The sequence below is a fragment of the Hemibagrus wyckioides genome, linkage group LG26 (assembly GCF_019097595.1).
Source record: "Hemibagrus wyckioides isolate EC202008001 linkage group LG26, SWU_Hwy_1.0, whole genome shotgun sequence".
In the NCBI taxonomy this organism is placed as follows: domain Eukaryota; kingdom Metazoa; phylum Chordata; class Actinopteri; order Siluriformes; family Bagridae; genus Hemibagrus; species Hemibagrus wyckioides.
In genome coordinates, this window is record NC_080735.1 from 14,770,992 (window position 1) to 14,787,848 (window position 16,857).

At 39.3% G+C, this 16,857-nt stretch overlaps 1 protein-coding gene across 5 annotated transcripts in view; it reads right to left on the reverse strand.

Annotated features, from left to right (window-relative positions):
- Window positions 1-16,857, reverse strand: part of rims1b (regulating synaptic membrane exocytosis 1b) — a 59,016-nt gene that overhangs the window by 24,014 nt on the left and 18,145 nt on the right. For 4 of the 5 annotated variants that reach the window (XM_058380568.1, XM_058380566.1, XM_058380565.1 and 1 more), the window contains 14 exons: window positions 12,762-13,024; window positions 10,933-11,819; window positions 9,740-9,780; window positions 8,837-8,947; window positions 8,533-8,632; window positions 8,241-8,364; window positions 7,606-7,652; window positions 7,368-7,486; window positions 5,413-5,543; window positions 4,438-4,609; window positions 4,059-4,212; window positions 3,403-3,459; window positions 2,382-2,535; window positions 1,806-1,922 (listed from right to left, as the gene is read on the reverse strand). In XM_058380568.1, the coding sequence (XP_058236551.1) occupies window positions 1,806-1,922; window positions 2,382-2,535; window positions 3,403-3,459; window positions 4,059-4,212; window positions 4,438-4,609; window positions 5,413-5,543; window positions 7,368-7,486; window positions 7,606-7,652; window positions 8,241-8,364; window positions 8,533-8,632; window positions 8,837-8,947; window positions 9,740-9,780; window positions 10,933-11,819; window positions 12,762-13,024 (2,477 nt within the window). Of the gene's footprint in view, window positions 1-1,805; window positions 1,923-2,381; window positions 2,536-3,402; window positions 3,460-4,058; window positions 4,213-4,437; window positions 4,610-5,412; window positions 5,544-7,367; window positions 7,487-7,605; window positions 7,653-8,240; window positions 8,365-8,532; window positions 8,633-8,836; window positions 8,948-9,739; window positions 9,781-10,932; window positions 11,820-12,761; window positions 13,025-14,929; window positions 16,317-16,857 lie in introns of those variants that run through there. The other variant, XM_058380567.1, reaches the window with a different exon arrangement.

Sequence of the window (16,857 nt, forward strand, 5' to 3'; positions counted from 1 at the left end):
TCATGGAAACGGTAAACATAAGAGTCAGTCGACAGAAATATGAAAATGATAGATAGAGGTTTAGAAAACACTATTTTAAACTTGTAGGACCGTAATACGATGGTGGTGTTAGTCATTTTAGTACAATTAGTAGCACAGAAACAGGTTTAGTTATATGCACACAGATTTAATGAGCTATGTGGCAATACTGTTGGAAAACTGGACATTATACAACCACACCTGTAGCTTGGACATTTACATTTATAGCATTTGGTAGAATGTGGAGATGTGGTAGCTTGGTGGTTTAAAAATGAGATACTGGATAAGGGTGTCTGCCAAATGTCAGATAACATTATACAGAGTGACTTACATTAATCTCATTTATCTCACTGAGCAGTTGAGGGTTGGAGGCCTTGCTCAGGGATCCAGCAGTGGCAGATTGGTGGTGCTAGAATTTGAGCTCCTGACCTTCTGATCAGTACTTTAACCACTCGAGCTACCACGTTCATGCACCTGTACTGTTTTGTAGTTAAATGTTTGTCAGTGGGAAGAGATTCCTCAAGGGTACATGCTTGGAACCTTTATGTTAAAACCTCGGCATACAAATGCCCTCCCTTATGAATTTCCACCTTAAGAATTTTAGCAAGAACTTTGCACTGGCATACAAAGCATTTTAAACTTCCGAACGAACCAAACTGAATGCCGGCTAAGTTTTGCGTATGTCAAGGAGCCGTTCAAAACTTGTTTGCGTCTTCATGGAAAGCCAACCAAAGTGAATTTTACAATTTTTTTTTCCAGCCAGTTTCGTAAGAGTCAACCAACGATACTAACGTTACCTTCGGCATCTGTTCAAAAGCTAGGTGATTTTTTGCAGGATTTTTTTTTGTTGACTTTAAGAAAATGTAATTATTTTCTATTTATTTGACATTGTGGTGCTAAGATTGAAATAAAAATAAAAATCCAAGATGTAAAAGGTTTAAACAGTATTTTTCTAATTACGCACACACACACACACACACACACACACAAAATGTAGCATATTTACAAAAATCTCAAAAAATCTGAATAAAAATTTCCACAAAAATTATTAACATTTATTCAATAATAAAAAAAATATATAAATTGAAATGTATATTGATCCCCAATCAGCAAGCCCATTTTATATTTTAAAAATTGTTATTTATTAATGGTTATTTTTTTTTTCAACCATGTTTTACAGAATCGGTGCTTGCACATATAAATATGATATACTACTGTTTTAGAATTTCTATTTGATAGTCACTGAAAATCACTATGTATTTTGTACCAAGATAATTTGTATCATTTTTCTGATTCGGTGATTTTAGAGCATCACTCACACATCTGAGCAGGAATTTACATTTACGGCATTTAGCAGACACCCTTATCCACAGCGGCTTACATTTATCTTATTTATACAACTAAGCAATTAAGGGTTAAGGGCCTAGCTCAGGGGCGCAGCAGTGGCAGCTTTGGTGGACCTGGGATGCAAACTCACAACCTTCTCAGCCAGTTAACCACTGAGCAACCACTTCCCAACAAGTCTAATAAAAAGACGCAACCTTGAAAGTGACTTCATATTTACCTGCTAGTTTCATTATCTGGACTGTATCCTGCTAAACATTTGCAGGCAAACGTGTTTATGTTTATAAAGACTGAAATGCGTCGTCGAATAACAACTCCCTCGTTGTTTACCCAGAATACGGTTTCAAATAGCGCTTTGTGTCTCCGAGTCAGAGATACATGTGTAATGATGTACGGTTTTATATGTCAAATATGGTTTCCAGAGAAAACTGTATTTAAAGTACCTGTCCTCTGAGTAGTCATAGTCAGAGTCTCCAGGTCGGTGTTCCGGCTGTGGAATAATATAGTAATGAGTGGGTGACTGGGAGTGATGCCGTTTCTGGCGAATTTCATCCAGACTCCTGAGAAGGAGAAAGAGCGAGAATAGAAGATTTGCACCTTATAACTGTGAGATTTTTTTGTTTTTGTTTGCGTGATCAGCGTGACTCCTGTGATCGTGTGATCAATGTGACTGTGTTAGTGTCTACATTATATAAAGATTATGTAACTATTCAAAAGGGAAAGTTCCTCGTATTCAGATTAGGATCTCTGCTTAAGTCGATTCAGTGAGGCTCAGATTATTAAAATTATTCGTCCATATTTTTTCTTCTGTGAGCCGATTATTGATGAAATTATTATTGAATGAAATAAATTAATTGATGAAACTTAATGAAGCCACAGAAACCTGGTGTGTGTGTGTGTGTGTGTTTGTGGTATGGTTTGTGTGTGAACTCCTTAGTAAGTTCTGATTATAGCCTCTTATGCCTATGTGCATATATGTTAGATGCGTATATGTGTGTGTGTGTGTGTTAGAGGTTCACCTCTGCATGGGGACATGTGTATGGCGTGAACGTCCTCTACGTTGGTCCTCTCTGTGTGGGGAGACGGAGCGAGAGCGATGCTGAATGGCTGCCTGCCTCTCGGGAACCGTCAGAGTGCTGCACCTCTCCCGCTCTCTGGAGTTCCTCTCTGCTGCTGGTGTATCACACACACACACACACACAGTTCATAATTCCAGATCGTTAATGCCACAAGAATGTATATACATGTCTTAGTTAAAGAGATCAAACTAAAACTACCATGCGTGAGGATTGTGCCGAACTACCAGCACAACAGCTCTACGACATGCCAAAAAAAGAAAGCAAAAGGCCTAGAATTTTAATTCCTACTTGCCTCCAATTCCCAAACTTGTCTAAACCCTTTAAGACACCCCTGAGATTATTCACCATATTAATAAGCATAAAGCTTAAATCTACAGCACACCACAGTATGCTATATGCATGCAACATTAGCATTATTGTCATAAGGCCTGTATCGGAGTGTATTAAGCCGTCTGTTATTTCTGCTTAATAACAAGAGTTCCGCCAGCTTTATGACACTTCTAGGCCTTATGAAGGTGTTATAAGTGGTACTACTGTGCGCCATTCCTAGTTTTCATGCAGTTTGTCAGTGTTTTCTCTGTGGTTACAGCTACATTACTACAAAAGCCCAGCAGAGGGGGAGAGAGACCGACCTCATGCCTATCGAACGACAAATGGACGACGAGACTAATTCATTAGCATATTTGGATTAGTGCTGAAAACGAAACCACACATCTCTACAGTTTATAATGGTCAGAAATGAATAGCGTATTTGGGTTTATAAGAATGAATAAATTGGGGTCAGTTCTTTTGGCAGTACTTATAGCAGCATAGCAGGCTTGTATTCCAAACAGAAATCGACTCTCTGTAATGAATCTGATGGTCTGGACGGAAAAGAAAAAGGTCTTTATTCTCTCTCTCTCATCCTGTGATGGACAGCTAACGGCATGATTACGGTCACCATGCGACCCGCCCCACCCACCTGAAGACACTACCGTTATAGCATCATCATAATCAGTCTCAATGATGCGATGAGATCCTGAGACATACACACACAGCATAGAGTTGAACAGCTAGAAAATCAGCACGGCATCACACAGGATACAATAAGCAGCCTGGAGACCGCACGCGTGGCACAGTTCATTCCACTCAGGTTTATTAGGTACAACAACCTTCTAGCTACACCAAGCTGGGTTTTATTAGGGAGATCTGAGTCAATTTGCTTAAATAATACAGAATAATACAATTCATATACTAGATGGCAAAGGTTAGCACGTGCTTCGTCCGAGACACGTGAAACCAGCTGAGACATGAGGCGGCTTGACACACTTGGAGGAGATCTGCTATCTGCCCTTTTCTACATACATAAGCACACACACAATGCTAAGGGACGAATGCTGTTTCTATTACTCAGGAGCGTATGTTGATCTAAACAAACATCACTGCAGTATTGTGTATTAATTAGAATGTAGGTGATACAAATGATTATTTATAAAAGATATAATAAAGTGCTTACAAAGCATTGTTACAGAAAATGATAGCATAGATGCAATACAATGCTTTTTTTGTTTGGATAAGCCACAGTTTGAATTTTGCCTGTGGTTGTTTTTTTCAGAGACACACAGATGTTACACTCACTCTGTAACTTTTTGCTGGGGCTGTCGGTGTGGACGTGTCTGCGAGGGAGGTATGGGGAGGGTTGGGGTAGAGGGAGGGAGGACACGTCATGGGTCTGAAGCTTGTACCAGTGCGGCTGATCGTCCAGCAGAGCCGTTTCGAGCTCGATCAGGATCTATGAACGAATAAATTAATTAAATAATTAAGGAGGATCTGTTACTACTATAAATTGTATATAGTATACATCAGAATGTTTTCAGAAAGTGAATATAAGTAAAAGAAAGTAAAAAGAGTCCTGATTATTAGAACAGCCAGAAAACGTATCTCACATGAAAACAAATGAATAAATTTCTTAAATGATGTGGAAGTTCAATAAAATGCTGATGTGGTGTGAACACACCTCTCCGAGGAACTCGCTCTCCTCCTCCTGTGCTCTCGGCTGGTCCCAAACGGTGATCTCCAGCATGCGCTCTCTGAAGTCCCTGCGGTGAACGTGCGAGTAAAGGAACGTCTGGTTCCACCTTGGCTCCGAGCTCTTCTTCACCGTCTTCGTCCTCCTCTTGCTCTTGTCACTGAATGAGAATTTGCACCAGTTTTGTTGTGTCCATGTTTAGCATTGAGTTTTATTTGTTATGTCACACTCCATGGTGGTTGATATGAAGCTCATATGAAAGTAGACACTCAGGGCTTTAAGAATTTGTTGTTTCTATTGTTTCCTAGCCTACTAGGGGTGGTATATTTATAGAAAAATGTTAATATCAAACTCATTTCTGCTCTCTGAGATGCCCCAAGTGTTTGTTCAGAAGTTTCTAAAATTTGAAGGTGTTTATCTTCAACCACTAAAATTCTGTGTAAGGTTATCCAACAGAAGGAAAAATCACATGTCTTACACTGAAAGCCAACAGAGTCCTGATTCATTTTATATCAGAATCACAGCCAGAAAATAATTCTTTTCTTTACACTGATTGAAAATGTCCCATAAGTCGATTTTCATTCAGTCGCCATAATGGAACACCAGTATTAGAGTTAATATGTAGTCTTTACATAAGATAGTGAATGTAGTGCACCAGAAGAATGTAATCTCTACCGTAGCCTAACTGTAGTAAATGACCGCTAAGTTTACATTAACAGACTTAGGGTTAGGGTTAGGGTTTGGGTTACTAACCCTAGGGTTACTAAATAACTTCCGATTTATTCCTAATGGCTGTTTAAAGGCAGGGAGAAGTCTCCAAAAGATTACCATCTAATCCAATCAGTTTTTAATCTCCCTTCGGATTTCACAATTGTTTTTTTTTCTAAAATATACCAAAATGTCCTTGAGAAAAGTAGCCTGGGGTCTCTTTAACCTGCACAATAATCACTGAGCGACACTCACCTCCGATCAGGAAGGAAGTACATTTTGACGTAAGGGTTGCGCGGTCGGCCGTCTGGACGAGAAGGCAGGTCTATGGCTTGTAATACGTTGACGATAAGCTGATGGCCCACTTTGTCGTACCACAGTTTCACCTTGTTAAAAAAAACGGTTCATATTAGGGCATGTACAATATAAATATTTTGACATCAATTATGAGTCCAGTCCGGTAAAAACTGTAAAAATTTAAGAACTAAAATCGGAAAAAATAAAATGGTTAAAAACAGCTTTAAATTAAAAATAAAAGATCTTGGCATACAATAAAATTGGAAATTAATGTTCAATAAAATTTAATAATAATAATAATAATAATAATAATAATAATAATAATAATAATAATAATAATATGTTGCTTCTAGTTTTCATTGGTTTTACCATGTAAGTCTAGAAATAAAAAAATGTACAAATCCAAATAATTCTCTCAACTCAAACGCCAAAAAATCTAAAAAGACTTATTGTTTCATTATTAAAACATGTCTGCTCTGTGTTTACAGACGTGGCTGCACACATCAAAGGTTTAGTGACTGACATGCCAACTTCAGACTAAACGAAAAGGCCATGTTGTTAATAAACAAGCCATGGAAAACTCTTCTGTGTCTGAACAATTATGTCAAAACTAGATTACAGAACTGTGATCTCTAGACTTCTCCAATTCCTGACGGTTCTTATTATTCTGTTCGATTGTCCGAAAGCCGACGGACTTATAAACATGATGGCACCCGGAGTAAAAATAGCGCTCTGTCGTCCATCATAGCGAGCGATTAGTGACTACTAGCATTCCAGTGTGTGCTAGTTGTTTAAAATAGCAACACATGCATTGATGTTGCCTTCTTTTTAAACCGGTAAAGAAAACGTGGGAGTACATCCGATGCTAATAGGTCAATGGAAATATATTATTTATTATCCGTATTTCATCAGACAAACCATTATTGAGTACAAGCGACAGCACTGAACTATGAAATGGCAAATCAGTCTTATTTACAGTGACTAATTTGCTCATTTTTTATCATTTTATTATTATTTCATAGCATTTCTATATGTTTAGTAAGATATTGGCTCAAGTGTAGAATTCCTGCTGCTGTGTTGGATGATTCTGTAATTTCCCGTACTGCCTTCAAGGGTCCACGAACTTTTGACCATATTATGGAGCAGTTATAACATTATAATATATTTATAACATATGCATAATATATGCATGTTTATATATAATACAACGTTAGAATATATACATAAAACTTTGTGGACTTCCATGGATAACATTAAGTGTATCTATAAACGGATAAGAACTACAATGTCTTGTTTCTTGAATTAATTTGATAGAAAAAATTGAGATTTGTCAAACTGCTGTAGCATAAAAGAAATAAAACACCTACTTACTTAATAATAAAAACATTATTACGTACCGTAACATAACAACGACTAACTTTGTGGACTTTCATAGATGTTCCACAACATTAAGAGTAACTATAAAATGAAATAATGAAAAGTATGTGTTGTTTCTTTAATTCATTTTTTAAAAAATGGTGTAGTATAAAAGAAATAAAACACTTCAGGCTACAGCGTGTTTTGATTTTTAATGATTATATAATTTCCTAAAACAGCACGTCCTTATGAGTCTTATTTGTTTCTTAATGCGAATGAGCCTTCTTTTTTGTGTTGTTTTTAGTTGATATCATTGTTAGTTTAGTGAATTTTACCCACAATTATGTTGCAATTATCTTTATTGCTTGTTTCTGGTTTTTGGCTCTGACCCTGCAGTGCTTGTATCAGTGTCATCTAGACTCTCTGTTACTGCATTCTGCCTCATGTTGGCTAAGAGACGATGTCATTTTAATTATATGGCCATTACAAAAATCATTCTGTGATACAATACTAGCATGCATGGCTAGGCTAGTAATCATCTTTGTGCTTGTACTTACTAAAAGCTGGCCTGGTAGGTCCTGAGGCAGGTCTCTCAACATTCCCGGACTGGTGGGGGACATGACGGAGATGGAGGGACGGTCCACCTTGTGAGACTCATCTATAGAACTTGAACCGGCTGATGTGGCGGAAAATAAGATCAGTTAGTCAATCAAATATTATTCTAAAGGGAATATGTGGCTTGTATGTAGACAGAAATACAATACAAATGGTGTAAATCTAGTCGACAAAACCTACTAGATTCAAGAGGAGGATGTGACTTCTCTGGAATTCTTGGCGTGTCCCTTTAAGAGAAATTTTTAACAGACATATTAAACATGGTGGCCTTCTTTACAGTCACAGTGATCAGCGATTACACCCGCTGGATATTTAGTATTAGGAAACAAGGTGAAGTGTCAGGACTGATATCGGTAGCTAAGCAGTGCTAATAAGCCAGCGATGCTATTGAAGGTTTTGAGGATACTTCAGGGTCAGGTACTGGGAACAATATGTTGATTTGTAAGTACTTTACTTACTCATGCACTCTATAAAACTTTCTGAGGACGTTTTTAGGAAGAACACGATGGATGCATCTTTTGCATGCAGCAGAAAAGCAAATCAGACTGATGTCAGTTAGACGGTAAACAAATTACACTGAATCACCAAATATCACATATCCACACTGCCATTTCAGTTTGTTAAAGACGATCCACAGAGTATATAGTAAAAGGCGGAATGATACAAAAGTACACAAAAAAATCCATAATCTAAAGGGAAAGGATTGAGGAAAGTCAAACCTTACATCTAAACATAAAGATTAAATTAAGCCTAAAAATTGTTCTTCCGTCATGTATAAAAGACACAGCAATTCATTTATGGCATGCTGTGCTTACCCGATTGGCCTTGAAACCACTATTTCTACTTGAGGCGCAGACTGCGACTCTAAAATGATGTTGTACACTTCTTTCTTGGTTGCTCCAGGCAACGCCTTCCCGTTCCATTGCAACACCTCATCACCTGAAACCAAAATGGCTACCAGTCAGCCAAACTGTTATCTTACAGCTAGTTAGCAACATCAAACAGAGGGACATTGGTTAGCATTAAAGAAACAAACATTATGAGATTCATTATAGTTATCGGCCACCTGAGTTACACAAACACACATATAAAAGAAATAATCCTCACCCGCTCGTAAATGGCCTACAACGTCTGCTAGACTTCCTTTCTTTACTTTGGTGATGAACGCTCCAAGTCTCCCGGTCTCTGTAATTTTTCCTCCAACCACCTAATGACAATAAAACAGGTGTTTGATCAGTTCTACAAGATATTTTAACATCTTAATATGGTTTTCGGATTACTAAGATAAAAGATTAATTGTTAAATGCAATGACTAGTCCACGCAATGGAGCAAACTAAGCTTGACCTTGTACTTAGATGTAAATAGAGATATGATGTAGAGAATTTAGCTGTGACGCCCTGTCAGTCTCACCTTCAGCCCGAGCAGAGACCCGGCTTCCCGAGGCACTGCTGAACGCTTGCTCAGAGTGATGCGTCCGATCAAATGATCTCCCTCTTTTGATGGTTGCCACGTAACAGGATGCTGAGGGGAAATGGAATGGTGGTTTTCAGACCCATTAATGATGGACACAGTCTCGCTGACGTGCACACACACACACACACACACACACTCTCTAGGAAAAGCACTCTGCATAACCAAAGACTATAAACATCTACTGTATCAGCGTTGTGCTGAGGAATTTGAACAGTTTGCAAAACACAAGTAATCAGAATAGTGCCAGTGTTCATATAGTGGTGGCATTTGATTTCTATCAGCTTGTGGGTATCAGCTGATGCTTTTATTTAACATTATCAAGCTTTTAGAGCATGAATGAAGATACATTTACACAAACTCTTGATTAATAAATAAGTCGTCAGAACGTTTGCTGTCTCTGTCATTAATCAGTTCCTTGAATTGTATGAATATAACAGTAGAAAATCTAAGGGTAAGGTCAATTAGGTTAGCAGCTGTTCTGATCTTTTATTTTTTCTGATGAATTTAAATGTTATCATACCCACAAAATTCATAGAATCAAAAGCATTTTCTACAGTCATTGATTATTTACCTGCAGAGTACTTCTACTGTACCATATTCTGTATAGTCGCGTTACATGATTAAATGGTTAATGCAAGTAGCTATATATTTGTTTCCAATTTGCTTGACAGCCATGCTTTACACTTGTAACACAATAATAACATTTATACAAAATACTGCCTGGCTCGGTTATATCCAACCTCCAGCCCATCAACTATACCAACCTTCTTCAGGATTCCTTTATTCAAAACAGCTACACTGTCCAAGGTATATATGAATATACTGTTCGATAAAACTTACATGCCATACAGTGGGATCTAGAGGATGGCAATCCCAGTCACCTAGAGAAAGGATAACAATAAAAATGGTAAATTATGCAGAAATCTGGTAGCTATGATGAGTGAGCCACTGAGACTCTATTAGTGCTAACTATATTACTGCAGTGGAGTCATAAACAATACATCAGTATGTGCTATACTATATAAGACAGGAAATGGTTTGTTGCCTTCGAATATGTAAATGATAAAAAAAAATGCATCTGACAAAACAAGTTCTTAGCAATGCTGAGTGTAGTATTTGAGGATGAGAAAAGGATGTGACATCATTGGCCCTAAGCACAGACCAAATTTGACCTTTGAATTTAAAGCATTTACTGTCAGATCCTGTGAGATCAGCTTTGACCTAAAGCAGCAATATAGGAGAATGATACACAATGGATTCCTAATGGAAAATCATATTAGGAAGGCTTGCAGCAAGATCTTTTTCCTTATCAACACAATCCATCCATCATGCTGCACCAGGGCATAAATCCAACCATATTTGAGGGCTAATGGCCAAATGTTACTGAGGACACTGATGAGCAATAACCACTCCAAATGCTAAGAGCCACCTTGATCAAATCACTCGGAGCACAGGTACATTACTAATGTGTCCATCTGTACAGAATGAATCATAAAGCTAAAAAAGATTCAAAAGAATTTATCTAACAGATGGAGCTTCCATAAATCAGATCTCAAGCACAGATGGAAGGTGTTTTGGCATCCAAAAAATTCAGTCTCTTCTTCAGACAGATTCCAACAATAGCAATTAATGGTCAAGCTTGAAACTGGCTTAACAAGAATGTACCATTAAGCACCAGAAGTGTAGCAGTGGGTAAGATAAAACTAATCATCCTAAAAAGTGGTGAACAATTATAAATTTAAAATTCCAGCTACAGTGTTAAATGACTTGGCAACTCACATATTTCCCAATTGGAAAAATATTCCATAAGCTATATGTGTTTGTGGGGCTTGAAAAGCTTCTTCTAGTTCATGTTTATCCAATAGAATCTAATGGGAAAAAGCACTTTTAGAGAAATTATAGGCATGGTTTCAGACAAATGTTAGGAATGGGGAAATGGGGAAAACTGTCAAGCCTTGCTACATACAACATGCCTACAGCAATCTAAGGAACTCAAAATGAGTTACTTAAGCCAAAGCAGAAGACTTCCCTACCTTTTTCACTTATGCTCTCAATCTCCACATCTTCGCAGCTTGTATACTCAGGCGTGGACCCTCCTTCCTCTTCTGAACTGCTAATGGACATCTGCCTCTTGTTGAGGCCTCGTTTGGGCCTGTAAGCGCGGGGAGGAGGTGGTCGGAGACATTCCGACTGGTCCGAACTGAGAGAAGAATCTTTTCGGAAGCTTTCAGCAGCTTTCTCACGCTTGGTTTTGTGTAGCAATGCTGCTGATCCAGGCTCCAAATAGCCTTTGTGGCCCCAATCCTGTCCATCCCTGAGGTCTTGGGAGCCCCCGGGGCTCATGTGAGAACCACTGTGACCCTGTTTTTGGAGGGGTACAGGGCCCCCACCAGCACTACCCCCCACGGTCCTGTCCACAGAGTACGCCCGTTGGTTTTCCATTAGTGCCTTGCGGTTTTCATTGCCCGGCACCCTCCTGCTTAGCCGAGTGCCTGGGGTCTCGCAACCATCTTGAGCCAGGCCTACTTCATTGATGGCCATGTCACTGTGGTGACGTTCTTGTCGCATTTTGGACACTTTGGCATGCATGCGCATCTCTTGTTCTTCTTTCTGAGGTTTGACAGGGTAGCGTGCCAGGTTGGGATCACTACAGTAGCGATTTTGATATTCCTCTTCCCGCCGCTGCCTCTCCCGGTCCCGTTCCTCTTCTTCTTTTCTCCGCTTCTGGTCAGAATGGGCAGTGTCTCCAGGGTGGTCATATTCTTGGGAATGGCCTTTTTCCAGACGCCTGCTCTCTCGTCTTTCTCCTGGAGCACGACCATCTTCTGAAGCCTGACTGAGCTGCCTAGCTGATCCCATTCTCCTCTCACCTCTGCCGATGACCTTGCCATTCTGCTCATGTAGGGACACTGGCCTCTTCCTATTGGACAAGAAAAGAAGGCGTCTGATAGTCTGAGGACTCTGTTGTAGGGTTCTACATAGCCCTTGCTTAGGCTTTTTTTTGTAGGATATCAAAAAATGGTAGGGTACAGCATCAATCCAATGCCAGATTTCAGGCATTTGGCATTTCACACCTTTTTCCATGTTGAACAAATAAAACGTTTTATACCTTATCCATTCATACATTATAATATCCACGGCTAAACTGAGGAAAGACTTGATCAAAATAGAGGGTATATCTTAAATATAGGTCAGTCTATCACCTTAACTTGTCCCTTTGATAGAGCTTGTACAGGTTCTATGCAGAAGTCAACAACAGAGAGGGTAGAACCTCCTTGAAAGCCAAAACCTCATAAATATTCAAGCAATCCTTGGGGATCAGATCGTTCATTACAAAAACATTAACTGGAATGAACAGATAACATGTTCTGAAAAGATACCAATACAGATACCACATTCATTACTGTGAACGTCAATTATGCACTTCCAGGTTTGGTCACACCCACTTCTGGTTTGTAACAAATACAAACATTTGGAGCAATAAACACATACTGATATAGATAGTTCCACTGTATTCCAACCCTAAAATGAAAAAATAACAAAACAAACCCTTCTAATCTGACACAGCTTCAGTCAAAGCAAATGCAATAATGTTATTTTGGTAGAATTTTTAAAAAATCATTACAAACAGAACAAATAATATAACCCACATTCCAAATGTAGAAAATGGGTCGGGATGAAAAGCAGACTTTGTTGCATATTCGATGCAGAAATATGACATTCACATGAGGTCTATTCTTAGACATTCTGTTTACTAGATGCTCCCGATAAATACTGAATGATCTCTGACGCATCTGTCACATTTTTCAAGATCACGGTTCATTATGTATCAACATTACAGAGGTGCACTAGCATGTAATACTTCTCTCGTGGGGGTTCGCTCCGAGCTCGTGAGGTTGGCATGATGTCCACTCCCTTGGTCCGGTCAGTGGCTGGCTGGGTGTTGTTAGTGCTAGCAGGGTTAGCTCCAGTTGCAGCCTGTGACCTGGAACGCAGCTTCCCGTCCCGGTCAGCCTCAGGGCCGGCCACGCTCAGAGGCCTGCCTCTTGGCCCTGATGAGAACCATTCTCCAGATTTAGTAAGGATCTCCTGCTGCTTTCTGCACAGGTTGCATACCCACATCACCTGCCGAGAGACACGGAGTAAGTGGTGCTGAAGAGATCCTCATTTGCAGGGTATACAGGTAAATAATGCTCAATTTGAGTGACTATTGTTCTATATAGATGCAATACACTTGTGTCTTTAGAACTTTAAACAATTACATTAAGGTATGTGGGTTGAAGTGAAAAGATTTGTAGGAAACAAAGAAAAACAGATACACAAACCAAACACTGCCAGACATTTACACATACATAGTTTTCTACACACTATATTTGAGGTACCATATGCAGGTTTTAGCAAAACTATCATCCCGACTATCTTTTTCCCCACATTTCTATCATTTAATTTTCTTTTTTCTATCTCCTCTCATTTTCAACGTTAATAAGAACTCTCCGGTGGTTCATTTGCAAGATGGATGACTCAGACTTCCTAAAATACCTAGGCCTTGACGATTTCTCTTCTTCCCGTCTTTGTCTGAGTCTTTCTCTGTCTGCAGCATGGAAACCAGCCGAGGTTGATTAGACGTCATTACGGTTAATACGAAATCAAATAGCTTTTTGCATGTTTTTAATGGTTGCACCGTTGAAAGTGTGAATTTCCAACTTATCAAGCTCACTTTAGACTCCTTCGGACAGACACCTTAGTCGAGGTCTAATCTATTGATTGTGTCTGTAAATCCAGTCCAGATTACTGTTGCTCCACACTGCAGTTAACAGGGTTTAACGGTGAAGTAATGAGCATATTTTCTTGTTCCTTGTCAATATTGTGCCTTTCTAAGTATAACCCATTTTAAGCTGTAGACAGACATGTCAGCAGTCGAGTCAATCAGCAGGCATGACTCTGCAAACCAGTAGCATCCCTTTCCAGACAAACTGTATCATTACATTTAGGCACTGATACGAATATTGGTATCAGCTATCGGTTCAATACCATTCTCAGTTACCTGTATTTTTTTTTAATGCTTATAATACCACATCCGATATCAAAAGATACAACGTGATGTAAGCCTCGGGTTACGCCGTTGAGCTACTGAACAGACGACGCTAGACGATCTAGAAGTATTTCACTTTTAATGATTAAAGCAGAGCAAAATGTGCTCTGAAAAGTTTTAAAATATCAAATCCGATTATACAAGTGATCCGATATATACCGTCCCTTCAGGATTTCACAGTATTGCGATCATAGAAGTGAACTCAAAACCAGGCGAATTTCAGAAGAGCTTGCAATTTGTTATAAATTGGGCCGAGAATCCTATCTGATTCATGGAAGTCAAACGTGAATAGAGCTCTCATAGACAGTCATTACATATGTGTCTTAACTGGTAGGAATTTAAAAGAAGAACTCCTGTGCTTGTGATTTCACCAATTCAAGTAAAAAAAGTTGCATCACAAATTTTGAAGAAGGAAAAAGCCACAGAAAAATCCAGCATTTCTGCCTGCAACTGTAACAAAAAACCCCTGGAGAAAGTGAATAAAAAAAGGTTATAGGAGAGCACAGGGAAGCTGGCCTGAGGTATTAAATATAGTCTTAAATATAAAACTGAGTATGAGGAGTTCCTCTTTTCAGCAATATAATTATACGGCTAAATAAAATATTTCCCGCTGCTTCCTGTTCGATCAGTGCTCAGAAGGATACTCGTTTCAGTATCAGATTTGACAATTTACTTCTCAGGAAAAAAAATTCTATCAACATATATTTATTGCCAGTCAAATGCAGACAGATTGGAAAACTGGCACTTCTTCTTCGGCAACTTTGTAAACAGGAATTTAAGGATTAGCTCCTGAAGAAGAAGAAGACTACTTTGAGTAACTTTAAGCAAAGCACATGCTTTTCCTATCAAACCACATAAGAATCTCAGGTCTTTCAACCTGGTTCCTATCTGAATCCCACACGCTGTCAATGATCTATTCTGCAAAGAAAAGTACTTACATGATGGTTGCCTTGTGTTTAACATGGTCAGAAAGGTTGAATTCATCAAGAACAAAAACAAACAAATAGCAAATAAATATCTGTTTTTGCCGGATCGCTCGTGTTTCGATGCTGCTCTAAAGAGATGGAGCCTGTTCTAGGACAGTATGGGGGTGGGAGGAAGAGAGAGAGAGAGAGAGAGAGAGAGACAGAGAGAGCATGATATAGAACATTGTGCCCTTATTGGATCCAGTTGGCCTTGTTCCAGAGTAATCTGAGGTAAATCTGATGTCCAGAGGCCCACAGCTGTCGGCCGACCAGAGATACCCTCACAGGAAGGATTAGCAATCTGCACTAATCCTATCCCACTGCCTAGCATTACAGCTAGCCCTTATTCTGACTGCTTTCCCATTAACACTACATAAGTATCCACCGAGAAACTGTTAGAATGGGAATCTGCACTAAATGTTTGGTTTTCTATCATTTTTTGTCATCAAATAGGGATAACAGAACAGGTAAGGGTAGAGAAATTCCAAAAATTGGCATCACCACGATGATGAGAAATCAGCAATAAAAGATCAAGAGAATAAAGCGTATATCTTATATGATCCAATAGCTGAGTGTTGTTGAGAATGTGTAAAATAATCCAGACTCTAATCCTCAAATAAGACTGAATTTGAGTCGCATGTGAGGATTTCTTTGTGGGGTTTTTTATTCATTTTTCTCAAAAGATTTACTGCTCACAAGGCCATTAAATGTATGAAACATTTGTTTATATCCTGTACAGTCTACTGCTGTGTGCTGCATATCTGAGAGACGAAAAAGGTCTGTCTGAATTTTCCTTCAATCTGGTGGTAACGTTAAATGTTTTATTCCTATCTGCCGAGAACTCCATATTCAGTCGAAGAAGACATTTCGCAAACCAGTGTAATTACACAATGCTCCTACTTTTCGCTTAACACATTTCTGACGAGCATCAAGACAGTGAAATAAGTTTAGCTGAATATTTTTTGCTAACAGCAGTATTAACATGTAGCTGTGCCACATCACACCCCTCTGATGTTGATTATTTTCCTCTAACACCACAATCTGTCATTTTTCGACCATATCACTCTACACTCGTATTCATTACATGCAGTAAAGCATGATGTGTGTTTGTGTGTGTGTGTAAGTGTGTTTGCATGCTAGCATGAGTGTGAATATAATCGTTTTGGTTTCCTGTGTGTTAGTGTGTCAGCCACCTCCTGCTCAGATGAATACAGCTCTCCATGGTAACCGAAACAGGAACGGAGAGAGAGGAGCGTGTGTGTAAGATAGACAAAATGACTGCGAGGAATTAAGAGAGAGAGAGAGAGAGAGAGAGAGAGAAAGAGAGAGAGAGAGTGATGAGAGAAAGAGAAAGACTTGAGAGCGACACATGAGGGGGGGGGAGAGTGAGAGACAGGGAGAAAGAGAGAGAGAGAGAGTAAGAGAGAGAGTGAGAAATAGAGACATAGAAAGAGACTTGAAAAAGAGTGAGAAAGAGAGAGAGAGAGAGAGAGAGAGAGAGAGGGAGGGAGAGAGAGAAGAAGAAAGAGAAAGACTTGAGAGCGAGACATGTGAGGGGGAGAGAGAGAGAGAGAGAGAGAGAGATAGAGAGAGGGAGAGAGAGAGAGAGAGAGAGAGAGATGGAGGTTGGAAACCGAAGAATCAAGAGATAGAATTCAAGTCAGCAGGTTCGGGTGGAATAAAACGGAAGCGCGGAGAAAGAGAAGGCACCATATTAGATTTGCAGAGGAAAGCGGTGTCTAAATGAAGGCTCAGTGGGAAAAAAAAGTCCAGAGCTTGGTTCAGAGACCCAGAGAGGAAATAAGCAAGATAAAAATGACTGCCTTCCTCTCGGAGTCTGACAGATCTGCTGACACACAATTACTGAATCATACTCCTGAGACACGCCGATTCAGAGAGTC